Source organism: Phyllostomus hastatus, unplaced genomic scaffold, assembly GCF_019186645.2.
Source record: "Phyllostomus hastatus isolate PE091 unplaced genomic scaffold, TTU_PhHast_1.1 phas_scaffold_193, whole genome shotgun sequence".
NCBI lineage: Eukaryota > Metazoa > Chordata > Mammalia > Chiroptera > Phyllostomidae > Phyllostomus > Phyllostomus hastatus.
This window is the reverse complement of record NW_025334015.1, coordinates 5,475,617-5,503,248: the sequence shown is the minus strand read 5'-3', so window position 1 is coordinate 5,503,248 and position 27,632 is coordinate 5,475,617. Positions and strand designations below refer to the sequence as shown.

General features: G+C 47.3%; 2 protein-coding genes across 3 annotated transcripts in view; one reads left to right on the top strand and one right to left on the bottom strand.

The window, feature by feature from the left end:
* Positions 1-4,623, bottom strand: part of NCAPD3 (non-SMC condensin II complex subunit D3) — a 57,671-nt gene extending 53,048 nt beyond the window's left edge. The window contains exons 1-2 of the mRNA XM_045860323.1: positions 4,465-4,623; positions 275-429 (exon numbers count right to left, since the gene is read on the bottom strand). Of these exons, the coding sequence (XP_045716279.1) occupies positions 275-429; positions 4,465-4,528 (219 nt within the window). The 5' untranslated portion in view covers positions 4,529-4,623. The remainder of the gene's footprint in view (positions 1-274; positions 430-4,464) is intronic.
* Positions 4,624-5,306: 683 nt separating this feature from the next.
* On the top strand, positions 5,307-27,436 carry VPS26B (VPS26, retromer complex component B). Of its 2 annotated transcripts, none has more exons than XM_045860179.1 (6): positions 5,307-5,875; positions 14,719-14,875; positions 19,567-19,731; positions 22,697-22,872; positions 24,547-24,656; positions 25,079-27,436. In XM_045860179.1, exons 1-6 carry the CDS (start codon positions 5,653-5,655, stop codon positions 25,223-25,225), a joined length of 978 nt encoding a protein of 325 aa, XP_045716135.1. In that variant the 5' UTR covers positions 5,307-5,652; the 3' UTR covers positions 25,226-27,436. The 2 variants fall into 2 exon arrangements, with proteins under 2 accessions (XP_045716135.1, XP_045716134.1); XM_045860178.1 differs by having other exon boundaries at positions 5,309-5,875; positions 24,514-24,656.
* Positions 27,437-27,632: the final 196 nt, after the last annotated feature.

Sequence of the window (27,632 nt, the reverse complement as noted above, 5' to 3'; positions counted from 1 at the left end):
TTGGCTTTTATTCTTTTTCTCTAATTTGCTGTTTAAAAAAAGTCATGAATTTAAAAAAAAAGGCAGATTAATGCCTTGAACCTTCTGGAGGAAAGCAGTTAGGATATTCCAATAAATGATCCACATTCTTTATGCTACTCTCCTCATACTCTTTATGAATTATTCACTAACAAGACTAAGCTTTAGATGATAATAATGATAATAATAACTTTAAGATTCTACTTCTAACACCTAAAGATGGCTAGCTTGAATTTTCCTTTTTTTCCTCCCTTACCTCTGTAGATGCATGTTCTTCAGTGGCAAAGTGGAAAAGACTTTCATAGAGTTTTGTGAATGCATCCAATCCAGTCTCTATAATTTCTGCTTCTATGCTGGGATCCAAAGGTTCAGTCTCTGTGAAGTCCAGTTCCCAAACTGTGTCCACCCATTCTAGTGGAGGAATGCAATTAAATCAGTATGTGCTCCACAGCAAGTAAAAAAACAATAATTTTTAGACTCTGGGTACATTCAAGAAGAGAAAAGTTTATTAGTCACAACTCACATGTAATCATATAATACAGGTGAAGCCTAATTCAAGGAGAGCAGAAAAGGTTAAGAAAATCTTTTAAGGCCTGGCTGGAGTAGCTCAGTGGATTGAGCGTGAGCTGTGAACCAAAGTGTTGCAGGTTCAATTCCCAGTCAGGGTACATGCCTGTGTTGCAGGCCACAGCCCCCAGCAACCGCACATTGATGTTTCTCTCTCTCTCTCTCTCGCTCTCTCTTTCTCCCTCCCTTCCCTCTCTAAGAAATAAATAAATAAAATCTTTAAAAAAAAGTCAAATATTTTTTTTTTTAAAAAAGAAAGAAAATCTTTTGTTCCTTTTTAAATTACAACTGACATCTGGTTATTAGGTTGGTTATCTTCTAAAAGTATCAAAGAGGAAAACACTTTTTATATGCAACAGTTTGGGGGAATGACACTTCAAATCACTCAATGATCAGCCTTTCCCATACATTCAATTTGGAGAAGAAAGAAGTTAATCAAAGACTGTCCCAGGAGTCCCTTTGTAAAAACCTTGTAACAAAGTTAATAAGCCCAAATAAAATACTTTATTGGGCCCTCGGAGAATAATGTAGCATGTCAAAAAAGATACAATTTCCCCCAAGACGTTTAAAGTAGAGGAGGCAAGCCAGATCCACACTCAGAGAAATACTCAGTGATTTAAAAATACACTGATGGAAAGAATGTATGCTAAGGGAATGTAACATTAATGCAGCGTTCTTGCTGGTCTCTCTTAACTCTAAACCTTCTCACATGTTTATAACAAGTATCTTCCCCAATATTTTGCTGGTATAGCCTAAAACCTACTAAATTCAGGAGAGATGGAAACATGTGGACCTTTCCAGCATTACTAATCAGGTGCTCCTTCACTCCACCTTCTCGGACCTCTGCAGGAGAGAGATTCTTACCAGGCAGCAAAGACAGGACATCTCGTCATCCCAGGAGTAAAGCCTAGAGCTGAATAGCACTTCACCCACACCCACCCTCACCTTCACAGCTGTGAAGAGTAGGCAGCTGCTGGGGCAGAAGGGCTGGGAGAGGGAAAAGAAGGCAGAGGCTCAGAATCACAGCTGACCCAAGGCCAGCCCCTTTTAGGAACCCAGGGGTCAAGGTTCTCAGTTCAAGAAATTTTTAAAAAAGGGCTCAAATTAATGATGGTAGGTTGTATGATTCATAAGATAGGACACAGGACAGCACCACTTAAAAAAAAGCTTTCCAGAGGTGAGGTCACTGCCATCTTGATGGTTTTACCTTTACAATGGTGGTGGGGGCATGTGTGTAAGATTTTGTTTTAAAATGCCAATGGTTGTTGGGGAAATGCAAGCCAAAGGACATTCTCTGGAGCACTGGTACCTACATGGGCGGCTTCGTTGCCTCTCCTTACTGCCCTGTCTCCTGTGAAGAAGACATGGAGATACAGGAGTTCCAGCCAAGGTGGAGGCATAGGTAGAAACCCTTCGCTTCCTCGCACAACCAAAGGGAGGATAACAACCAACCTAAAATCAGTAAACAACCAGAAGTGCCAGAAAATCAAACTGCATGGAGCTCCGACAACCAAGGAATTAAAGAAACAATCAACCAGAACAACCAGACAAGCAAAGCCACAGCACAGCAAAGAGGGTGGCCCTGCCCTGGTGAACATCTAAGGCTTAACAGGTGTGCTGAGACAAAAAAAAAAAAAAAAGGCCCAAATGAAAGAACAGAGCAAAGCTTCAGAAAGAGAGCTAAGCAGTGAGGAGATAGCCAATCTATCTGATGGAGATTTTAAAGCCCTGGTAATCAAAATGCTCACAGAACTGATAGGGTCTGGTCGAAAAATGAAAAAATAAATGAAAGATACCCAAAATGAAATAAAGCAAAATATTCAGGAAACCAACAGTGAAGGGAAGGAAACCAGGACTCAAAGCAACAATTTGGAACAAAAGGAAGAAATAAACATCCAACTGGAATGGAATGAAGAAATAAGAATCCAAAAAAATGAAGAGAGGCTGAGGACTCTCTGGGACAACCTGAAATGTTCCAATATCTGAATCATAGGGGTGCCAGAAGGAGAAGAACAAGAGCAAGAAATTGAAAACTTATTTGAACAAATAATAAAGAAAAACTTCCCCAATCTGGCGATGGAAATAGACTTCCAGGAAGTCCAGGAAGCCCCAGAGAGTCTCAAAGAAGTTGGACCCAAAGAGGAACACACCAAGGCCCATCATCATTAAGTTATCCAAGGTTAAAGATAAGGAGAGAACCTTAAAAGCAGCAAGAATCTTAAAAGACTGTCAGCTGATTTCTCAAAAAGAAACCTTGTTAAGCTCAAGTTAAAGGAGTTTATCACCAAACCATTATTACAAGAAATATTAAAGGGACTTATCTAAGAAAAAGAAGATGATCAAACCCATGAACAGTAAAATGACAACCAACTCACAACTATCAACAAATGAACCTAAAAGAAAAGAAAAACAATGAAAACAAAAACTAAGCAAACAACCAGAACAGGAACAGAATCAGAGAAACAGACATCCCATGAAGGGATTTCATTGGGGAGGGGGAAGGGAGGAATAGGGCGGGGGGAAAGGTACAGGAAAGAAGAAGCATAATTAGTAGGCATAAAATATACAGGGAGAGATAAAAAATGGTATAGAAAAGAGAGAATTCAACTTATATATGTACAACCCATGGACATGAACTAAGGGGGGAAATGCTGGTGGGTTGGGGGGTATGGGTTGGAAGGAGGATAAAGGGAGAGAAATTGGGAAAACTGAAATAGCATAACCAATAAAATATACTTGAAAAAAGAAACCTTTCATGGACTTGACTGTTTTAACATGCATGCTTTAATTAATTACTCATTTACTATCTCCTTCCTAGTCATTCTAACCACAGTCATCTTCATAAAAATGTTCTTGTATCTTTCCTCTCACACATTCTTCCATTTATTTTATATACATATTTTAAATGTATGTTAATAAATGCACATCAGTATATCTGATCTCATTTCTGGGTGACAACTACAAAGTCCCAACGAGAAAAGAAAAGATGTGGTGACAGGAAATCAATCAATTCAATAAACAAGAGCTAGTACTACTTTTATGGCGGATGAGTGTTAAAACTGTGACAGATATGTGAAACACTAGCAAGCCTAATAGAATATATTACTGGGAGAAAGGGAGAGGAAGAGCTGGAAGGATGATTCTTCTTTATTTGGACCTAAACGTAAACGTTGAGGAGGGAAATAAAAGCAGAAAAGTGCATAACAAAGCACAACGGGAAAGTATAGCCTGATTGGGAATGAACAAAATAGTTACAGCATAGGGATTAAATGTGAACGGTGAGAGTTATTACTATAGTATTTTTCAGCAGTAGCAGGTACCGAATTAATCGTCACAAAACCCCCTGTGAGGGAGATATTATATCCCTATTTGACAGATAAGTAAACCAAGGCTTAGTAAGGTTAAGCCGCCGGATGCTTAGCAAAGTCTAAAACCAGTTATCTCTGACTCCAAAGATTATTGTCTTGGAAAAGACTGCAGTGAATAGTGAAGGCTCTTATACGGCAGGCCAGAGATTTGGTCATTTATTTAGTAAATAAAGGTGGAAACGGTAAAGGTTTAAAGACCTGACAGATGCATTTGTGTTTTCAAAAGTGGTCCTAGCGTCCAGATTTGCAGAATAAGAAAGGGAAGGCCGAGAAAACAGATGCAGAAGAGCCGAAAGATATCGAACAACATAAGCTCTTCTTTAACGTAACTTTTTAAGCTCTATTCTATTCTTGTCTCGCCAACATCCTGAAGTGCAGACCCAGAGGGCCCAGACCTTGCAGAGAGCCAAACGCCCCACCCCCACGACACCCCAGGCCTAGGCTGAAGAGCAGCACAGGCGTAGAGCACCACAGCCCTGCCTCCCCGAGGCTCGAGGCCTCGTTTCCTCACCTGGGCTGAGATCCACCGGACACCAGGGCTGCAGGCCGCTCCCAAGGTCCGGCAGCGCCACCATGGTCGCCCGGAAACCCTCACGCCTGCGCTGCGGTCAACTTTCAAAGCTCGCTCCCGCGCGCGCTCTGAGTCGTTCCTGCGGACCAGTCACGACTTGCAGGATTTCCCACGAGCCTATCGTCGCGCCCAGTCAGCTACGTCACATTAACCAATCAGCAGGGTCTTCTACCGCATGCGCAAAGAGTGGGGCGGGCCAAGGACTGTAGATTACGCCGAGGTTCCACGACCTGGTATTTTATTTTTCCCTTTAAAGAAGGGGCTAAAAAATCAGTTAAATTCTAATAGCGCTTTTCCGGCCTCATTTTTCTTAAGTGGGAGGGTACTTTAAAGAGAATTTGAGACAAGATACTTCCTGTAATAGACAGCTTTGCGCTCCTGTCAAGTGACATTTCTCGTGTCAAAGGACTGCCATTACCCTGTCAAACAGCAATCAAACGTTGTACATATCCAAATGGTAGACTAACGTTTATCGAACGGGAATAATAGAGGAAAAGCAGAATAAAGCATTGTGAAAGGAATTCTGCAGTTCTCTTTAATTTTGCAGGATGTTGTGGGCCAGGATTCTGGAAAGAGGCCGTAGCTACCATGTCAGTTAAGGGAAAGACAGGCCGCCCTCCTCCCACTGCACATGCGCAGTGAGCACACCTCCAGTGGCCGGGTGGCAACAGCTACAGGACCAGAGGCGTGCGCACGCGCGTGGCGTCTCTGGAACGTCCAGGCTGGAGGCCTCCTCCTCCCCGCCCCGCCGGCCTCCTTCTCCCCGCCCCAGCTGGGAGCGGCGGGAGTAGCTTCGGGTGTCGCACCGCGGAAGGCTGGCAGGTTCGTTCCGCTGCTCGGCGGCGCAGGACACCGGTTAGGAGGCAGCAGCCGGGGCACCTGGCTCTGCACCAGCCCGTTAGAGTTACATTGCAGCCCCCGCCCCTCAGCGTCTCCAGCTGTTCGCTCACGTTCGGGGCCGGGGGGCCGCTATACATCTGTGCTCCCGCCGCCCAGCGGGCCCTGCCCAGTCCTTCCCGTGGAGTGGGCAGTTGTGCCTCGCCCCCGTCTGGCCGCGCGTCTAGTCCGCTGGCCTTGCCTTAGGGCAGCCCAGCCCCGGAGAGCCCGGCGCGCCCGGCCGCCGGCGAGATGAGCTTCTTTGGCTTCGGGCAGAGCGTGGAGGTAGAGATCGTGCTGAACGATGCGGAGAGTAGGAAGCGGGCCGAGCACAAGACGGAGGACGGGAAGAAGGAGAAGTATTTCCTCTTCTACGACGGAGAGACGGTCTCCGGGAAGGTGAGCCTCGCACTCAAGCATCCTAATAAGCGTCTGGAACACCAGGGCATCAAGATCGAGTTCATCGGGCAGATCGGTGAGTCGGTGCCCAGTGCCTCCCTCCCTCGCCGCGCCCGCGGGCCAGGCGCGCTCTCCGGGTGGGGACCCCGCTGCTACGGTGAGGCCTGCGGGAGCTCCCAGTCCCCTGTGGTCTGAGGCCCGCCCGCCAGGGGCCGCCCCTGCGGTACCCTCTATCCAGCGCACAGGGACTGCGTGCCGCGAGGGGCGGCGGTGCGGAGGGCACGGGGGAGAGTCCCTGCTGTGCCCCTTCAGGGTGGGTAGCTCGGCCCCGGCAGGCCCTGGTTGTCTGTTCTACTTGCCACTCAGCTGGACTTCCCGCCTCCACGATTTAGGAGTGAGATGTTCCTGCCTTAGCCTGTAGGTGGGTTTGTTAGGGACTGTGCTGCCAGCGCTGCTTTTTGCCTTCTTCTAGCCCGAGTCAGGCTGGTCTTCGGTTCCTCACTTAGTTGACCTCACCTAGCCCTTGTTTCTTTTAGACAGGATGTGGGAGAGGTGGTTCTCTCACCAGTGTCTTCTGTCCTACCTTTCCTCTGGACTGCTACCTGGCCTGTATTTCTAAGACTTCTTTATTAGGATGCTCATTTTCAGTTGACTAATTTTTTCCTTAAAGACAAAGAAATGATGCTCCTAAGACTAAAATTAAATGACCCACACTTCTCAATGCTTCTCTAGTCTTTAAACACAATTATTGATATTAGAACTGGACAGTAAAAGGCAGTAACAATACAGAAGATTTTGGAAGCTGCCAGTCAAGATGCAGTTGTACTCCAATTCTAAGACTATTTGAAGCTTGGTATTTATTAAAACTCTGAGGTACTTCTGAAGTAAACTGTTTCTGTCATTATGTCAGGAGTAGGTTCACAGTTAATAACCAAGTGGATTAAAAAACCTCTGGCAGAGAATTCATACTCTATACCACATGCTGCATGTTTAACTCTGTTTTTAGGGACTTCCTGGGAAGGCTTGTTAAATGCTCTCATGTCCTCAAGAGTTCAGCAAAGAATCTATTCCCCTCCTTGAATAAAGACTAGAAACACCTGCCCAGGGAGGAGAAACCCCGAGGAAGGGACTGCCCGTAGCATGCCTCTGCAGACTGTCCTCAGCCTGAAGGATTTGCCTCTGGCATTTAAGGGAATGAAATCAGGTTGAAGACTGGCTGATCCTACAGGAACCATTTTGTTGTTATTTCAAATTAAGATGTGAGTGGCCTTTTATGTATTCAAAATAGTCTAAAGGGTGAGTTTCGTACCCTCTGCTCTCCTGCTTCTAGATTACATAGGGTTTCTCAACAACACACTGTTGACATTTTGGGCCTGATAATTATTTGTTGGTATAGAATGTTGAGCAGTGTCTCCTGTTTCTACTCCTCTGATACCAGAAGCACCTCCCAGTTGTAACCTCAAAAATGTCTTGAGATGTTGCCTTGTGTACCCTAGTAAAATACCCGATAGTAAAGAGCCATTGACTAGACGAATCCAAAGCATTTTATGCTGAGTGTCACGTAAGAGATAGCGGAGAAGTGCTTGCCTACTTAGCATTAGTATTTTCCAGGAGCAGTTTTAACATTGTTGCATGGATTCTTTGGCTCTGTGATGCCAGTGTGGACAGGCAGATTTAGTCTGTGACTGTACCATGGTTCCTGGTGGTGATACCTTGTCAATATGTGAAGATAACCAGAGTATCTGCTGCCCCCCGCAATACTGAATGAGCTTTTCAGGAAGAATGGTGTCCAGGCCTTCTTCCAGTCCAGTCTAAGTGAAAGGGAGCTGAGGAGTCTGCTTGCTCTGCCTGCCCTGCCGGATTTCTTATCTAACTCCTTAGATCCCAGAATAGCATCTCTGCTGAGTTTTCTCAGCACCTTTTATTGCTTCTATTGATAACTGCTTCCAAGCCCCTGGGCTCTCCGGGCTGTGTGGCCTTTGTGACTCTGGGGAAGCTTTGCACTTCTCTGGGCTGCTTCCTTTCCTTTGAGGCATGGATAACAAAATCGCCAAACGAGAATGTTGAGACGTCGGAGGATCTTGCGTCATGCAGAGTATGGTGTATCTGTGTGTACCTGAGACTGTGTGCGAACTGACCTCTGGGCACCGGAGTGAGGCTGATTTTGTTGAAGTTGTGGTTTTGTGGTTTTCTCCTCCATTGCACGCTGACTATGTATGAAGTGGGTGGAAGTTCAGATTCTGAGATCTGGCTGTATGGGTGACATACGGTATGGGACGTACTATCTGGGGGTAAGAAAGTTGATTGATATCTTGGTGATCTGTCCACCTTCCTCATTGATTTCCATTTCAACTCAAAATTTTTTTTATAAACCAGTCTCTTTGATTTGGTTCTTTTCTTCTCCCTCTTTCCCTTCCTTCCTTCTTTCCTTCTCTCCTCCCTCCCTTCCTGCCTTCCTCCCTTCCTCTCTCCCCTCCTTTCTTTCTTCCTTCCTCCCTCAGAGGAATTAGTTCCTTAACTTGACAATGAAGTGGTTTGTGTAATTAATCTTCTTGTCCTTATGATTAATTAATTTTTTTTGATGAGTGTATTTGTCCCACCTGTGTATTCATTAGAGGGACAGCCTGGAAAATGCAGGGTCAAGCAGACTGAAGGATGTAAATTAGATAATGCTCAGTTTATACTAATACATACTTTGCTAGGGTCAAGACTTTGTAAGGACTAGAGATAATATACATGGAGTGCAAGGCCTGGCACTCACAGTAGGTCATCAGTAAAAGGGAGTTGAGATAATCCCTGCCATTTCTCTTTCCCTGTTAAGGTGGACCCATGAAGAAGTTTCCAGGGCTAGACATAAAACAGTTCACCCTGCAGTCACCCCTGCTTCCTGTGCTGACTCTCCATGGGGAACATTCACCCCAGGTTAGCCTCCCCTGTCATCTGCCCGCCTGCCCACATAGCCTTCCCAGTGTCTTCTCCTGGGAGACACGAGAACCCCAGTAAACCTTACAGAAGGACTTGCAGAGACAGCTGTTTGGACTCCTGGCGCTCCATTCCTCAAGTGGCCTGGGCCTTGCTCAGAAAAGCTCTTTTCTTGGTGATGGTTTGGAGCTAGACGGGAAGAGAGGTAACTTTTGTCCCCAGTCCCTTCTCACTCCATGACTTGCTCTAGTAATCTCATCTGCACTTCTCAGCGTCTTCAGTGACTTCTTATACCCTGATGGTTCCCAAGTTCTTTCTCTGTTCTGACCTGAACTTTCTTTTGAGTTGCATGCCTGTGTTTCCCACTGCGCACTAGACATCTCCACCTGGATACCCCTCCCCACAGGTCCCTCCAAGATGCATCCAAAACAGAAACCCCCTTCTCCTTCTCTTCTGGCCCAGCCACTTCTCCTATGATTGGTTTGGTTTGGTTTGGTTTTTCTCTTTTTGGCTGATGTCACCTGGGCCCATCCAGCCTCAGAAGTTTGGGAGTCATCTTAGATTCTTTATTCCTCCTCTCACATATCTAATTGTCTTCTAGGCTTTGGTCTTCTCCAGCAACTCTGATGTATCTGAAGTCTATACTTCCTCTCCATTCTTAATGCAGGTGTTGTTGCTATTTGTAGCAAACAGTCTCCTAACTGGATTTCCTGCCTTTGTTTTTTATTAGTTCACCTTCTGTAAGAGTGAACTGTCTAAAAGGCAGTTCTAACGTTGTCAGTCCCCTCCTTAAAATTCTCATCAATTCCCTACTGGTTAAGGGAGGAAATATATCCAACTCCTTCCTGACCTGGCCCCTGCCTTTCTCTCCAGTGTCATCTCTCCCTAATCCTTCACCTTCACCCCTTGTAGTTTCTTCAAAGTTTCATGTTCTTTCTAGAATGTTGGCATCTTCTGTTTGTGTATGAATGTCTTTCGCATGGCCTGACCTTCCACCCAAGCTCCTATTCTTCAAGCCCAGCCACATGACATCCATCAGAAAGCCTTCCCTGACCTCCAGGCTGACCTCAGCACTTCTTTCATTGTGCTTCTAGAGGCCTCATTGGTACCTCTTTTCAAGCAGGATATGACAAGCCTGCTACTTATTTACTTATTTTAATTTGTCTGTGTCCCTCACTAAATTCTGAGCCTTCAGTCCATCATCAGTCTGGTGGCTAATCTCTAGTGTCAGTGGCTAGTACGTAGTAAGTGTTCAATAAATATTTGCTAACTGGATACACTGGTCAGAGCTAAGGATTTACAGAAGATATTCTCTAGATTATTTTTCTCATCTCCTAGGTAAACCAGAGTTCATTCTAACAACAGAAAGGGAGAGTGCAGGTTGGCTTTGCTGGTTACTGCTAAGAGGCTGTGCTTCCTGCTGGCACCTGTGGCAAGGCATTGACAAGTGAGCGAGGTGTAGCCCTCACGCGGCCACGGAGGACTCAGATGACTCACCAGCAGGCCTTCACCCACTTGTGCAGCACTTTCACTGGGGAACCACGGTCAGGAAATGCTGCAGCTGCATGTCGGTTCGCTTGCTTTTGCATCTTTCTTCCATCACACTTTCTTCTGCCAAGTGGAGGCTGTTTTGCCCCTGCGTGTAAGAAAATCAGAGGCGTAAGAGCTTTGGCCCATGCAGTTCTGCACTGACAGCTCAGATGTGTGGCTGTTGCCCCTCGAGAGTATAGTAAGTCTTATTTATTTACTTGTGTCATGTATGCTTTTCTGTTATCAGTAAGTTTTTGAGCTACATTGGGATTCTTCCTGCACCTCAGGTACTTTTTCTGTCAATGCCAACAAAGGTGCAGTGAGGGCATCTCCCATGTCACGCAGGCAGCTAATGGCCCACATTTTAAGAATGCAACGTTGTCTGTAAGGAGCATTGAGGAAGTTCTGTCATTGTTAGAAGAAAAGACCATTTTTCAGCTGGAATCACTGGGAGAACACTGATGGTGAATATAAGGCAGAGCTGGGCCACCATGGCGACTAAATAAACCAAAGGTAATTAGAAGGTTGAACTGGCAGAGGAGGGCCGACAGGAATACCCTCCAAAAGCCAAATAGATAATATCTGATTTTTTTCCCCAAGTTTTTAATGGTAATGGCACTGGATGTATCTGAACTCATCAGCACCAATCAAACTTGTGCTTCTAAAAACTCCGGAGGCTTTCCGTGTTTTAATTCACTCACCGTGAAATGCCAAGTAAAAGGCACATTGAGATTAAATGGATCAATTCTAGTCTGTCAATAAGCAGTTGCAGGGCTTGGAGCAGAGCTGTGCCTGGCTGAGTCTGGGTGGCTGGGGTACTGCTGCCCCTGCAGATTTACTAGGTTCTTGGAGATCTGAGTGGGTGTGGCCAGCACAAGTCTTAACTGGGTTGCCAGTCAGCGAACAATGTTTGGGAAAATCAGGGTGAAGAGGAGGCTCTTTGGAGGTCTTTGTGTCCTTGCTAGCTCAGTATCCTCCAAGACCACCACGGAGCCTGGCCCAGTAGCAAGGCCTCGGGGTGTCTTTCATGGGATGGCCCTGTGCTGCACAGCTGGCTCAGTTTCCTTCCAAAGTGGCAGATTCACCCCTCAGCCGTTGGTGGCAAGTTTCATCATGAAAGCATCCTTACTACAAAATCATTTCCTCCTGTGAGACCGAGAAGGAGGCGGGAGACAGGGAAGTTACCTTAACAGAAAAACGTGGTTGGTTCCAACTCTTAGCTTGAAATGACTGTTCCCTGAGGGCTTTGGAGGTCCGGAAGAACAAGGCGTGACTTGTGCCTGCATCTTTGGGACAGAACAGAGGTGGTTGACTGTTTCTTTAGGATCCAAACTTCTTGCTAGAACAGCCTTGGATTTTTTAATTTAATTTATGTGAGAGGAAACCAAACTTTCTGGCAAATAGTAAAATATGGTTTCTGTTTCTGCCCCTTTGCCTTACAGTGTTTGCAACAGTGTTTGCAAAAGCATTGCAAACAGCTTGTAAGTCACAAGTGAAAAGTCCAAGTCCAGCCCCACTCAGACTACACACTGAGCCCTCATCCATGACATTGGGGGTGGGAGCTTGTATTAACATGTGTCCAGGAAAAAAAAGCCTGAAGGAGAGCGTGATGCTATGCAGGAAGGACCTCCTCTGCCAGAGGTCCTGGCCTCAGCCAGGTTCCCCTGCTGGGGCAGACAGACGGTTGCTAGGGTCCTGGATGCTGGCAGCGTGGCTGCTCTCTGAACACTCTCAGATCCTCCACTGTTTTGTTTCTTTCATTGCCTTTGGGCCGTGTAATCACATTTGTGTATTTTTCCATCCCCCTTTTCCCATCTTGCTCTTGACTCTGGGATTTCCCACTTAAAGATCATGGACATTGAAGCCTTGCTCTGACTGCTTTTGTCCCCTGAAACTATGGCCAGAATCCATTGCTTGTGAATTAAGGCACCAGGTCCCTCAGTTGAGACCTGCACCATCAGCAGGGGCTCATGTAGCAGTGGACCAGCAAGAGTAAGTGGAGGAGCCCTTGACATGGGCTGGCCAGTGGCTCTGCTCCTACCCAGTCACTGCACATTGTTTTACGGAGGGGCACAGTTACTGAATTTTAAAACTAGCGTTGGTCACTCACCTTTCCCCCCATTTGGCAACTGCGTGGGTTATCACTCACTACCCAGAATGCTTCCCAGTACTGGTTCCATTTAGTGTTTGGAAGAGAACATGGTATGTTTGTAACAGAAGATGGATCAAAGTGTAACTACATAGGAAATCAGCAACAACTATAATCACAGAATCCAAAGTAAATTCTTACAGATACAGCAGCACTAGTTGGGGATTAACCACGCTACTGCCACCTTTATGAGTGGGGTGCATCTTTAGGACAAAGCCCACTCTGCTTTACAATGCCTCCTTGTCTGGGGGAAAGCAGCTTCCTGTGGAATAGGTTTGGTAGGGTCAGTTCCTAGGGCAGCAAGGGGTTAATTTAGCATTCAGACTGAAAGCACTGCTTGAAACCATTTTCTCATTCTGGGCACGATCCTCCCTGAGGGCAAGGCTGGACACTGCGTTGGCTTTGGGGAGGCAAGAATACTGGTTCTTTGGCCCAGAATGGCTTTGATCGTGTTGGGACTCAGACCTTGCACTGTCCAGGGTGGATCCAGAGCAGATGCATCTCTGCTGCACGTCCCCTGATGCTCAGGTATCCCTGAGAGATTGCTGTGCTGCTGAGATCTGGGACCAGGCCCATGGGTGGTTGTCCCAGACACTCCTCTCCATGGACCTTTCTCTTTGTCCCCAAGCAGCCAACAGCAGGAGTGGCAAGTGCACCTGCCTGCTTCCTTTTCCCATTTGGTCTGTCCTACTTCAGGGTGCAGCCTGGCATAGGACTGGAGCCCACAAACACCCAAGGGGTGAACCTTAGCTGTACTGCGCCGCATATTGTCACAGTCAGTATGTAATGTCCACTGTGCAGCCAGGGTGCGTTGGGGATGCCGGGAATCTGGGCATATAGACCTTACCCCTAGTGACCATGCATATAGCAAAAGTTAATACTTAAATAGCAGAGTACAAAAAGCTATAAAATAATATGGGATGAATGGGTGACATGAACTTATAATAAAGAAATATACCAAAACTATTTCCAGGGGAGAATGAGTTTAGAGCAGGTGCTTCTCAAGGTGTGGTTCCTGGAGCAGCAGGATCAACATCCTCTGGGAGCTTGTTAGAAATATAAACTCTCGGGTCTGGCTGGGTAGCTAGCTCAGTTGGTTAGAGTGTGTTGTGACCTAATACACCAAGTTTGCAGGTTCCATCCCTGGTCAGGGCACATACAAAAATCAACCAATGAATGCATAAATAAGTGGAACAACAAAAATTGATGTTTCCCCTCCCCCCTGTTCTTTTCTCTCTAAAAATTAAGAAATAAAGAAATATAAATTCTCAGTCCCCTCCACCAGGACCCCTGTATCAAACACTGGGGGTGGGCCCCAGCAATATGTTTTCATAAGCCCTCCAGGTGACTCGGACACACTGAGGTTTGAGAACCACTCTTTTAGATGGAGGTAGTGGCATTAGCACGCCTCTGTCAGGGTAGCCACAGGAATTCCTCATTGATGGGTAGTAGCAGCTGGCATCTCTTAGGTGCTCCTCTAAGTCCTGTACCTTCACTGCCTCCTTTAGTTCTCATAAAACCTTACAAAATGGGTTAGGTTTGGCCCTCATTTTACTAGGTCATAGAAATGGGTGCAGTCCAATGGGAGACCTTCTCCAGCCTCAGCTCTGCAGCCAGCTCTGTGACTCCAAGCCAGTTACTTAGCCTAGCTTTGCCTCAGTTTCCTTATCTTTTAAGTTAGTGATAAGGCCTGTCTTAGCTATCCCCACAAGGTTATTGTAAGGATGATAAGACTAAATACCTAGGAATATGCTTTAAAAGTTAGAAGTATATTGAGCACTGGCCTGTGAACCAAAGGGTCGCTGGTTCAATTCCCAGTCAGGGCACATGCCTGGGTTGTGGGCCAGGTCCCCAGAGGGGGATATGGGAAAATGAGCCACACATTGAAGTTTCTCTCCCTCTCTTTCTCCTTCCCTTCCCCTCTCTAAAAATAAATAACATCTTTTTTAAGAGTTAGAAATATTTTTTAAAATGTGTTTTTAAAAATGTGGTGTATTTGATAGTGGGTCCCCTGCGGTGTCCCTTCCTAAGGTGCTGCTGGATGTCCTGAGCAGGATTATACTGGGGTCTCACTGTGCCACAGATTTCTGTCTGTGAAAGGGAAGAGTGTCTGAGGAGAGGGGCGAGGTGGTGGGAGACCAGTGTAGGAGGGTTGCAGTGAGGCAGCTGGTCAGGAAAAGAGAGCGAGTAGTCAAAAACGAGATCTGTTAGAGGAGGGTCTTATAGGAGACAGTGCCACCCCCCAATGCCTGGAGCCCCTTGCAGGGCCCTGGCGCACGGGGTCTGATCGAAAAGGCTGACTGACGCTCTCTCTCCAGAACTCTACTACGACCGTGGGAATCACCATGAATTCGTGTCCCTGGTGAAAGACTTGGCCCGGCCTGGAGAAATCACCCAGTCACAGGCTTTTGACTTTGAGTTCACCCACGTGGAGAAGCCGTATGAGTCCTACACCGGGCAAAATGTGAAGCTCCGGTAAGTCATGCCCCACCTTGCTCCAGAAACTACCAGGTGTGGACTGGGACCTGGAGCTGTCCATATTCCCAGGAGTCTTTGCAAGGGCGTCAGGAAGGAGCCTTCCGAGAGCAGCGGTGTGCTGGTAGATGATTAGCGACAGGCCCGCTGGGAGGGGAGCTTGCAGGGCTGTGGCTGTGTTAGTCTCTGGAGTGCAAAGATTCCAGCCCTGGCCAGTTTCATGCTGCCAGCCGGCCAGCTCAGATTCAGAGCCCCGAGAGATGTCCTGTAACCACCTTTACAGGGCATTTGCATCAGTCTCAGGCACAAATTCCCCCGAAAGCAGAGAATGGCAACATAATTAGGAAGCAATGACTTCTCGGTATGTATTACCTTTGTTTTTAATTTCATTGTAAGTTTATATCATTTAATTTTAAATAATTGCTGTGTTTAACAACTGATTCAAAAAATTCCGGACATTCAGCCGTCAGCCTCCTCCAGGTTCTGCTCCCAGCAACAGTGTGGTCGTGGGCTCTGGCCTCAGCCTTCTCACCAGGAAAGCTGGCCATGGGTCAGATTCTAATTCTAGGTCTGCCCGCTCCATCTTCAGGGGTGAGAGAGAATAAAATGTAACTCTGTAACAAGTCTTAAAAGATTAATGAACACCATTTAAGTACATGGAATCGCTTTTATTGTTCCAGTCTTGAAACTCTGAGGACAGAGACTGATTTTTAGGGCTTCTGGGGTAAGGGGGGAAAAAAAATCCAGAGAAGCTATAGCTTCTTGAATATAACCCTAGATTTTGTTTTTGTAACTGGCAGTTTGACTTCTTCCTCCCTTCTTCTTTTTTGGTCGTCCCCCAGCCCCCTGCCCATCTGTCAACCATCAGTTTGTTCTCTGTGTTTAGGAGCCGGTTTCTGTTTTGTTTGTTTGTTTGCTTTTTAGACTCTACATTTAAGTGAAATCACATGGTATTTGTTGTTCTCTGTCTGACTTATTTTACTTAGCATAATACCCTCTAGGTCCATCTGTGTCCCAGATACAGCAAGACTCTTCTTCTCCTTCTTTCTCCCTGGCTTCCCCAATTCTGTCGGAAGAGTGGAGGTAGGCTCTCCTTTTTCAGTCTTTGCAGAGAGGTCTAAACGTGGACGTTACCCCAACCAAAGACAGTGTCTGGTAATTGACTTCAGAGAAGGCAGCACTTGGTCTTAGCTATGGGGTTTATTTTTCCTTAACTTTGTTTTTTTGCAGTGGATTTCTCAGAAAGATAGGTATTAAAAACAGTATGATCATTTCTTAAAATATTAAAAATAGAATTACCATATAATGCAACAGTTCCACTTTTGGGTACATGTCCGAATGAAGTGAAAGCAGTAACTCAAACAGATAAATGCATACCCATCGCATTCATCACAGCATACTCACAGTAGCCAGAATGTGGGTGCCACTGGAGTGTTGTCCATTGACAGATGGCTGTGTAAACAAAATGTGGACAAAACAACACATACAGTGGAATGTCATTTAGCCTTGAAAAGGCTACAACATAGATGAATCTTGAAGACATGCTAAGTGAAATAAGTCAGTTGTAAGAAGACAAATACTGGATGGTTTCATGCCTGTGAGGCACTTAGAGACATCAGAATCGCAGAGGCAGGAAGAAGAGTGGTGGGGACAGGGGCGGAGGGGAGGAGGAGTGGGGAGTGCTTGTGTGGTGAGTTTCAGCTGGGTAAGTTGACAAAGTTCTGGAGCTGGATGAGAGCAACGGTTGCACCACAGTGTGAATGTATCTACCGCCACTGAACTGTACATTTAATATTGGTTAAGTGGTAAATTTTACATTACATATATTGTAGAGGAGGAAGAAACTTTTTCTTCTACCCATCTTAGGCTCATCGCCGGGCCCTGCAAATTAGACTGACAGAAGACAGATTAGCGAGAGAAAGCCAAACGAGTGTATTCCATGTGCTTGTGCATGCATGTGGAACTCAGTGATGAGTAACTCAAAGGGGTGGTTGAAACTTGGGCTTCTGTGAACATTTACCAGATAAAAATATATTAAATAAAAGTGGCAAAACGAAAGCAGTTTTGATCTTCTAGGGGCAGCAGGTTGTGGGAGGGAACACAGGTGGCAAACCTGGAAGATAAGGGCCGTTTGAGCAAGTCCGTCCATAGATTTTGCTGGGGCGTCTCTGGGCTGATTGGAGTCCAGTGATGTCTCTGGTGACTGAGAATGGCCCGCTGTCCTGGGAAAGGGGGCCAGGGCAGAGTTTTCCTTGTGTCTGCTGCTTTCCAGTTCCTTTCAGCTCTATATAAGCCTTATGCCAGAGTGGCATATTTGGGGGTGGCATACGCTAAGCCCCTTCTTATGTTTTACTGCAGTAAAAAAAAATACAAGAAAGGAAGGTGCTGCTGTACAAATTAGATAAAGACTTTGGGATTCACGTTGAGAAAGAGAAGATGTAAAGAAGGGAAAAAGTTTACAGATGTAAATTGCAGATTAAGGACTTGTATCTTGTTTACGAAAGCTAGGGGAAATGTGAAAAGACCGTCTCGAGCTCTTTTTTCTTCATAGGCAGGGGAGTGGTTCTTTTGGAAGAATTTAAAGTCAGCATGTGGTATTTGATGGGTAGGTAGAGTGTGGAGATAAGACTGTTAGAAGTCTAGTGTGAGGCCCCAAGAGTTTGGACTCGATGGGACCAGGCAGAAAACCAGGAATTTCATACCTCACCAGAATTTACTAGTGAGAGCAGATGCAGACGGGACTGTCAGGAGGAAGAGAGGGTTGGTAGACAAAATGATTCATCCAGTTTTTAGAGTTTGGAGCCCTGGCAGAATAGAGAGGCATAAGAGTTCATGAGATAATTGGAAATACAAGCCTGGTGCCCAGGGATCCACTGTTGGAAGTCATCTGCCCAGAGGTGATCACTGATACACTTTTCAAGGACAGTTAGGACCTCCTGGGGTGGGGCTTAGCTGGAGGGGAAGAGGATTTCAAGGAGGAGGAACTGTTTTACATGCTAACCTAGAACCTGTGCTGAAAAAAGTGCTGCTGGATTTGGCAGCTGGGAGGCTGGGTGTTAACTTCCGGAGAGTTGCGTTTGCAGGGCGGGGAGCACTGATGCTGCCAGGGAGGAAGCTGCAGGCAGCCATTAGGACTGGATCCCTCCGTGAAGGCTGTCTCTGAAGGAAGGTCGGAGTGTAAGGCCTGGGGAGTATTCTGGGGATTAATGATTTGGAGACTTTTATAAACTCCAAGGGAAAAGCCTTCAGCTGGAGAGACATTGGGTATGTTCAGAAAATTGGAAAAGTTGAAGGATTAAGATGCCAGACAAGGCTCCCATGTTAGAATCACTTGGGTGGCTTAAAAAATGTTAATGCTTCTGTCTCTTTCAGACAGTTAAATGGCAGGTGTGCCCAGGCATCAGGATTTTAATAGCCCCTCCCCCAGGTGATTCTGATGTGCATCCAGATGGAGAGTCTTCCTGTCAGAGGGAGGAGGAGAAAAGGTCCTGAGAGATAGAGGTGCTGTTGGAAGGAAAGAATGGGCAAAGATACAGACCCATATAGTTACAAGCACAAAGCAGAGAAGGGAGAGAATTACAAATCTTAACTTGGAAGGCCTTCATCTTCTTAGTATAGTAAAAACAGTGTCTTCCAGTGGGAGGAGGAGTGGAGGCTGGGGAGCCTGAGCACTTAGGAAAGAGTTGGGAACATAGGTCTTGGGAAGTGCGAGGGAAGTCACTGAGGTGAATAAAAAGACTGCCCAGAAGCAGTTAGTGCGCACAGAGGATAGCAGCCTAATGCATTGGATCTGGTTAGCAACTTATCCAGGAGTGCTTGAAGGACTGGGGATTATCTGAGTTGTACTTAGAAGAAACTGTAATTTAAGGGGTGTTTCCTCCCTCCATGGGTATTAGCATAGAGTTAAGTGAAGGGGACAGGCATGCCGGAGAAGGCCACACTGAAGTGGCTGGCTGTAGAGGTCAGGCTTGGCATACTTTCTCATCAACCCCCTTCCCTGAGGACCCGAGTTCAGCCAGAGATTTTCTGTGTTCAAACATACCAAGTCTCTCCCACCTCTGTTGCTTTACTTACAAGGGTTGCTCTCCCAAGTGCCCTTTTCTCTCTCCCAGTGCTTGGTTACAGTATCCAAATCAGCACTTGGCAAGTGTTCCATTTGTACTGTTTACGTGCCCGTCTCCCCCAGCAGTGTGTGAGTTCCCACCGGATGACATCTTTTATGCATCCTGTGCCTAGCAGTGAGCATTCACTGATTGAACAGTTTAGTCTCCTCATTCCCCATTCCTCTCCTTTAGCTGTCAGGAACTTGAAAAAATGCTTCTTGATTGAAATGGACGGCCAAATATACAAGTATGAGGCAGATTCCTGTGCCCAAAGAGCCAGGAGTTGGTTGAAGAAAAAAAAGTAACTCAGATAGTGGTGAGGGCCATGCAAGGCAGAGGAATGCTGTGATACTCAAAGAGGGGCTGGGAGGAAGGGTCTTGGAACTCCCCAGAACTGTGACTGCAAAATGCTGTGTGTACGTGCCCACGTGCATTTTTTTCTGGCAGGAGGGTTCACAGAGGTCATTTCTCAAAGGCATATGAAGTCTCAAAGCCTAACTGCTATTCAAGTGGGTCGATTTGGTGCCTTCACCTAGGTAACATCTGGAGGCAATGGGTGTCCCTTCACAACACATCCATGTTCTCCAGGTATTTCCTTCGAGCCACCATCAGCCGCCGCCTCAACGATGTAGTCAAAGAGATGGACATCGTGGTTCACACGCTCAGCACGTACCCAGAGCTGAACTCCTCCATCAAGATGGAGGTTGGGATCGAGGACTGTCTGCACATTGAGTTTGAGTACAACAAGTCCAAGTAAGTGCCCAGGCCCCAGCTTGAGGGAGAACTGCTCAGGGAAGTTGAGGTAGGGCCTGATCCAAACACACAGGGAGGGAAGCCCCCCTGGCCTCGGCGAGTTGGCGGTGATGTGCTGGGGGAGAGATCACAGGAGGGAAACATGGAATGGCTGTGCCTGGCTAAAGGCAGGCTGCCTGGGAGATAAAAACTCATTTGACTTAAACCAAACTGTATTAAATTAAGGTACGTTTAAGTTAAACATCCTATGATCTCTTTCCAAGTCACATAAACCTAGCTTTAAGGCTATTTGTTTTGGATTCTAGGTACAGCTGTTTCCTTCTGCTGCTGAGAATCATCTCAAATCCCATTCTATTCTCATCTGTCTCCTGTGTACATACAGTGTGTCTTTAGAAGGCACAGTGAGGAAACTAAACACCAGCCACAGTTTGCTGCTTCCTCTCCAAACTAAACTGAATTGTAGCAAAGAATCCTGATGGCTTTTCAAAAAGGCCTTTAAATAATTTTAACTGCCAAATTGGGAAGGCATATATGTCTTAAACTGGGTTTACTGTTAGAACATAAAAATATATGAGCTTATAAATTGAAACATGAACAGTTCAAAAATGTACCACAGAATCTTCCTTTTCAGTACAATACATTCTCAAAAATGTTTGGAAACCAAATGTGCAAAAATTAAAGTGTATTTGTGCAGAGAGACCCTTACCACAGACCCACTGCCATCCAGAGTTCCGGGCAGAGGGGGCTAAACTAAGCCAGATGGCTCCCCTGTGGAGAGATTGGGAACAGGTGTTTTTACCACCAAGACTATATGTGCTTCTTAGAACAGGGCAAGGAAAAGGTGTGTCCTTTCCCCTGCTCTCTGGCTGGGAACCAAGTGGGGTGTCAGTAAAATGATCACTAAGACCCAGAGTGCGGCCTGGCTCCACCTGTGGAATGGGCAAGGCCATGTGGAAGGACCGTCGCTCTGAGGCTGGCAGGTACATGTAAGGGAACAGGCTTCTTCCCCCTTCTCAGCTTTGGGCTCTGTGGGCCTTCTTGATAAGGAGCCACCAAAGTGCTTGCCCACCCATGTCCCAGCCACCTGACAAAGCGGGTGACTGCCAGGCAGTACCAGCTTGTGGGAGCTCAGAATAGCCATCAGCCAGCAGTGTGTTACAGGACCAGACTTCTTACATGAAAGGCACTGAGAGTCATTTACGTGCTGTCAGGACTGGATGCTCCCAGGTTCTGGCCCTGTGCGCCCGCAGGCCACACTGTGTGAGAGTGCATAGTCTGTATGTCATCACAGGAAGAGCCTGACACTTGGAATCAGGCTTTCTGCTGCTGCTGAGGTCTGGGGCTGAGGTGAGCAGGTACTAAAATTTTTGTACCTTTGGTTCCTAAAAAATTAGGGGCTTGGATTAGGTTAGTGGGTTTTACACACACACACACACACACACACACACACACACATATACACACACGAAGGGTGAAGTGGAAGAGGAGCTGGGAGCCAGGGCTCCAGACCCTCCCCAGAGGAGCTTTCATGTTTCTTACATGTTGACGCTGCTGTGTGAGGTTTTATTCAGAATAAAGGCACGTTCAATTCATGAAAGATGGAAACCCCTTAGAATTTATTTCCAGAATGCTAAGTGGCCTATATTCGCTTTTGTAAATGTTCTTACTTCCCTACTCAGAGTGTCTACAGTCTTCCCAGTTAGATCCTTTGCCTAAAGCTGGAATGAAATAATAGAGAGAACAGGAGCTTAGGAATGAGGAACTTGGGTTCACATCCTGTTTCTGTCCCTTATTCAGATCCTGGTTATTTACCTTCTTTGAACTTCCTTTTCTTCACCTGTCATATAAGGAGATTAAATTCTAAAGTCCCTGCCAGCACTCATCCTCTGATTCTGAACAGCAGGTTAGGAGTTTTCCTCTACGCTCACCACGCTGGATGTAGGGCTATGCATATACCTGACCCAGGCAAAGGCACTATGCAGTATGGCTGGTTCCTGACAGCTCCCAGAGCACCATCCTTGTGAGCACAGCCCAGAGAGAAGGTGGGGTTGGGACATGACACGTGCTTCTTGCTCTGCTGCTCCCGCCTGGCCTGCCAGGCCCTTAGCACACTAATGAAGCCTATTTGCTGCCGCCATGAGGCTTAGAGAGAAAGAGCAAGACTTGCCTTCTGCATTTGTGGGATGGGCCTCTCACACCTTAGGACATCTTAAAAACGCATACACAAATACAAAGTGTATAAAAGAAGTTACAGTACTGAGCAGATAGATAAGATGAGCTAGCATGAATGGGTGATACAACATGCAGGAGAATCATCCTGAGTTGTATATGGAAGAATGGAAGGGACAGAAGTTACTTTGATTCAAACAAAGAACCAAAGGGCAACCCTAGCTGGTATAGCTCAGTGGATTGAGCGTGGGCTTGTGAACCAGAAGGGTTGCTGGTTCGATTCCCAGTCAGGGCACATGCCTGGGTTGCCAGCCAGATCCCCAGTAGGGGGTGTGCAAGAGGGACACTCCCTCTTGCATCAGTGTGCAACCACACACTGATGTTTCTTTTTTTCTCTCTGTCTCCTCCCCCCTTCCCCTCTGTCTATAAAAATTAAAAAAAAAAAAAATTCAAAGGGCCCTGTAAACTGAATCGTGGGGTTCAATCCTGCTCAGGGCACACGTGGTCGGGATGCATGTGAGAGGCAACTGATTGATGTTTTTCTCTTGCATCTGTGTTTCTGTCCCTCTCTCCTCCTTCCCCTCTCTCTAAAAGTCAATGGGCATGTCCTCCAGTGAAGATTTAAAAAAAAAAACCAAACCATAGGAAATTAGGCAGCAGTAGCAGTGTGGGTGGGAACATGGGCAAGGGTGCACAGTGAAGCCATTTAGCCAACATGCAGGACAGACCAAGCATCCATGAACGTACAAAGGGTTGGCTACTTACACACATTTTATTTCTTCTCTCTCTTCCCCAGATACCACTTGAAAGATGTCATTGTAGGGAAGATATACTTCCTACTGGTGAGGATCAAAATCAAGCACATGGAGATAGACATCATCAAGCGGGAAACAACAGGCACAGGCCCCAACGTGTACCACGAGAACGACACAATAGCCAAGTATGAGATCATGGATGGAGCACCCGTGAGAGGTGAGCCCTGTGGCCCCCAGTCACCGCACCTGCCCTCCCAGCCCCTGCACAGGACTTTGGAGGGGCCTGAGGGATTGACCTGTTAAAGCAAGATTTCTATTGACCTATAATTTCTTAGTCTCTGATTGGACACTTGGGATCTCAATAAGCAGGAAAAGGAGGGCTGAGTCTGTGAAACTCCAGATTCCTACCCCACCTTCACCTGTAGGAGCTCCACTTCTGCCTTGCTTACATAGTGGGCTGCTACTGGAGATTGAATGTCAGGAGTTATGCCTGTTAAAAAAAAAAGTTTGCAAACTGGTTTGAACATTTTGTTACTTTTGCCTATTGACATTCTGACATTCTTTGCTGCTAGGAGCCAAGAGATTAATACAGAATAGTCATTTTTGTTACGTCTAGCTCTGGTAGAGTGATTAATTTTCAGCATCCCATCTCCATGTATAAACACTCTGGCCAGCACTACCGGGGCTACAGACAGCCCCGGGAACAGGACTCAAACTGGTCTTCCCCGGCCCCATGGAGCTGACCCTGCATCTGGGACAGGCAGGGTTCGGTGCTCTGCTTGGGAACCCGTGTGATTATTTGGGAGTAGCCATCTCTTAGGCTCTTTACTGGCTCTGCAAGTTTCTCATTTAGAAGTGTGTGGTGATGCCAAGCTTTTTTCCAGTGTGTTCCCACAGGCTGTTGCATGCAGAAGGAGGGTGTCATCGACTTAGCAGCCCCGAACACTGGGGACAATGACAGCGTATCCTTGAGTATCACCAAGTCAGATCCTTGGGGGGAGAGGACTGAGCTCTCCAGTGTGTGTTCCATTTTTTCACCAGCTGTGCAAATACAGCCAGTCATCATCTTCCCTGTACGAATGAAATGGGTCAGTGAGAAACAGTGCAAACAGCAGATAATTAAAAGATCACTTATATTTAGCCTTAGACTGCATTATAGGTTTGGCCTTTCCCAGTGGAATTACTGCCCTGATTTTGTTCCATTTACACTAGGAAAGGCTTGACATTAGAACTGGTGGGGATCTAAAATATTTCGTAGCCTATTTATAGTTTTCCACATGAGAAAATTAAGGTCCAGGGAAATCAACAGACTTGCTGGTTAATGAAGAACTTGGACCAGAATGAGGATTTGTTGTTTCCCAGACCATTATGCCATCTTGCCACCCCATCTTAGAGTAGAGGTGTTTTTTGGGGGCATGCACTAACTAGTTAGGATGGAAGGAGGTGGTACTGAAATTGCTGGGTGACATGATGAGTTTGCTGATGTTTGACAATTGGCTGTTAAAAACCCAACAACTAGACACATTACATGTGATTCAAAGATGGTGGACAGTGATGCCCCTGTGCTGGTCACCAGCATGCCACACACTGGCCTTCATGTGTGGGTGGTGAGAGGACATGCAGGAGACCCAGCTGGACCTGGAGTGGGATGGCAGAGCCTCACTGTTGTTTCAGCAAGTCACTGGTTAGTGGAAGGCAACTTCTCAGCAGGCAGAAACAGCCTTGTCCTAAGTGTCCCAGGCCATGCTCAGATGGCATCTCCCTCCCCTGGCTGTCCCACTCCCAATTTTGCAGTGCCTGGGTGTGAGGCAGAGCAGCCACTTTATCCTTGGCTCTGATTCCTGCCTGGCCTTTACAGGAGAGTCCATCCCAATCCGGCTCTTCCTGGCAGGCTATGAGCTCACCCCCACCATGCGGGACATCAACAAGAAGTTCTCGGTGCGCTACTATCTCAACTTGGTGCTGATAGACGAGGAGGAACGGCGCTACTTCAAACAGCAGGTGAAGCCTGGGCACCTCCTCCAGACCCCTGGGGGCCCTACCAGCAGAGCAGGAAGGGCATCGTCCTTGCGAAGGTCAGGCTCCGCTCCTGCAGGTGAAGCAGTACAGTGGTAGTCTCCATGCCACTTGTCTGTTTACGCAGAGGTGGAAACCATGGGTTACTAGCGTCCCATGACAAGAATGAGGGTTCCCACTGGATACCTAGTCTGCTTTCCTGGACCCATCCCCAGTGAGCAGTCTGCCCTTCCAAGCCCAAAACACCCACAAGAGCCCTGGGATGGGGAGTGGACAGCTGCTGTCTTTGCTGAGACATGCAGAGGAGGATTTTGCCCAGCATCCCCAGGAGAAAGGTGGAGCCTCTGGGAAACCCACCCCCATGCCTTCCTCTCATGTGTCATGTTGCCCCACTCCCAATTTTGCAGGAAGTGGTGTTGTGGCGGAAGGGTGACATCATACGGAAGAGCATGTCCCACCAGGCAGCCATCGCCTCACAGCGCTTTGAGGGCACAACGGCCCTGGGTGAAGTGCGGACCCCCAGCCAGCTGTCAGACAACAACTGCAGGCAGTAGGCCCCCAGGGCCAGGGAGCTGCTGGGCTCCCACCCAGCACCCCTGTCTATCAAACACCAGCGGCTGAGGGAAGGGGAGGAAGGTGTGATGCTCAGCTGACCCATTACTTGCAACCTGAAAACAAATCATGTTTTTGACTTAAATTCTTTTTTCTGAAGAACCTTAGGGGCTTGAGCCAGGAAGCAGTCTCCCAGGGTTCTGCAGCTGATGTGGGACAGCGAGGTGGCATCCTGAGAGCCAGTGTCTCTCTGGGATTGGAGCCTTCACCGAGGCCCTGTGCAGGGGCCTCACAGCAGGCGGGGGGACAGGGCGCCAGCATCCTTGGCTCCAGCCTTCCAGCTTCCTGACATAGGATCTGACCATGTCCCTGGGATTCTGAGCTGCCAGCAGGGCCCCAGGTAGTCACATCTTGTCCCCACCTTTGTCCCTAAGGTAGTGGCAGGAGCTGGGCCTGCCCCACCCTACATGACCAAGGGGAGACTCGAGATTAGGAAGCTACCTCTCTGGGAGTCGGATGTGGTGCTTTCCACAAGCCACCTCCTTTCTGGCCTTTTTCTCCCTGCTGAGAGCCAGGCACCCCCTTCTCCATCTTGTATGGATTCTTGTCACTAACATCTTGGGGCAGAAGCCTGCAGAAGGGCCTCTGCCTCATGTCCCCTCATCTGTAAGGAATCCTGGCACAGAGATTGCTCACACAGACCCCCTGAGGTCAGTGTCACGTGTGGGTAGCAGCAGAGACAGACACAGGAGGCCATGACAGCCCATGAGGCAGAAGGATGCTCAGTGCATGGTAGCTGTTTGTCCCCACCACGTACCTCCCCTCGTCAGCCCTAAGGGTCCTGCGGGTTAGGGTGTTCTGGGTGCCCCAGCAAGCCTAAACAAGGGCATCTGTCTCCTTCGAAAACAGATTCTAGGAAGGTGACTTATCTCTTTGCTGCCCTAAGAATGAATCCTCATCACTCCCTGGTCTCTATTTAATTTCTGAGAATTGGGGCTGGGTTTCAAACAGTGGAAATCTGCTCTATGGCCCCATCCCCTTCACTCCTTACCTAAACCTGAAAGGCAGAGGAGCTCGATGAGGCCCTCAGCAGAATATTGCTGCACAACTTCGAGTAACCCTGCTTGCCTGTTGCGTCCTCACCCTCATCGGTTGACCACAGTGTAGGACTGCTGCTGTTGTCTTTGGAAACATGTTACAGGAACTCTCATGGCTATTTCCTTCCTCAGGAGGGGGGTCCCCTCTGCTGCGTTGCCCCGGGCCTGTTGTAGTAACAGTGTCAACGTCCTGTCCTGCCTCACCTGGAGATGACCAGAAATGACTCTCCTGGTGGCCTGCCTTCCCTTCTGGGAAGACACGCAGGCCCTGCTGGCCAGTAAGGGCTATACTGGATGGTCTGGGTTCTCTGATTTGGAAAGCAGAGGGGTTGGTTCCTGTGTCACTTTTCAGTTAAGTGTGGAAGACACGGATGGCTCTTCCTGAAAATTCTGCACAATCATGGGCCTTTGACTGAGCAGGGCTTGTGGATTAGATCCGAGACTGGAGGGAAAGACATTTGGGATATCACTTGGGGTCGACTGGGGACAGCAGTGCCAAGGTAAAGTGGTATCCCCCATGCCTGGCCCCGAGCTCAGGTGCAATGGACAGTGGCCACGGAAACAGGATCATCATCCAGCGGTCCCTGGATTTTCAAGATTGGAGCTGAAGTGTGTGGGGAGGCAGGTTCTGTGGTCCTTACCTCTTTCAGAGCATGAGACTAAGCTCTGGTGTGCCTCCCATAATAGATGATCTAACTGGAAAGGATCTGTCAACTCCTCTGCCTCCCACCTGACAACACAAATTCATTTTCCAAGTTTCTTAACATCGTAAACCTTTCTTCTGGGAGAACTAGAAGATAGAATTTGCTTTTTTTCTCTCAGGAACTGTGCACAAGCCAGATCTGATTTTTCCTACTCTGCTCCATTCTCCACTTACTGGTCCAACTGTGGAAGTGAGGGGAGGCTCCTGTCCCCCTCTGTTAAAGGTCCCCACACTTGGGAGTGCATAGGTACTAAACCAAGCAGTGCAACTTGTAATTAAGCAGCTGCAGTGTTTACATGTTTCTTAATGTATTGTCTTTTCAATGGCTGTATTTTAAAAAACACTTGTTTCAGTTGTTTCTCTGATTAAAGGAAGCCCCTGTGGCTTGGAGGCATCGTGCACATGGTCCACAAGGTTCTGGGTCTTTTCTGATTTACACTGTTGCACCTTGCATGCAGACTCCCACTGTAACCAGCAAAATGCCTGCCCTTGCTATGTGTGGCCCCTGGTGAATAAGGGTGGGTGCTTTAATACCATGTGTTTTAGCAAGCACGTGGCTGAGAAGCAAATTCTGGTCTAGCAACCTGCCCTGAACTGCTGCACAAGTTA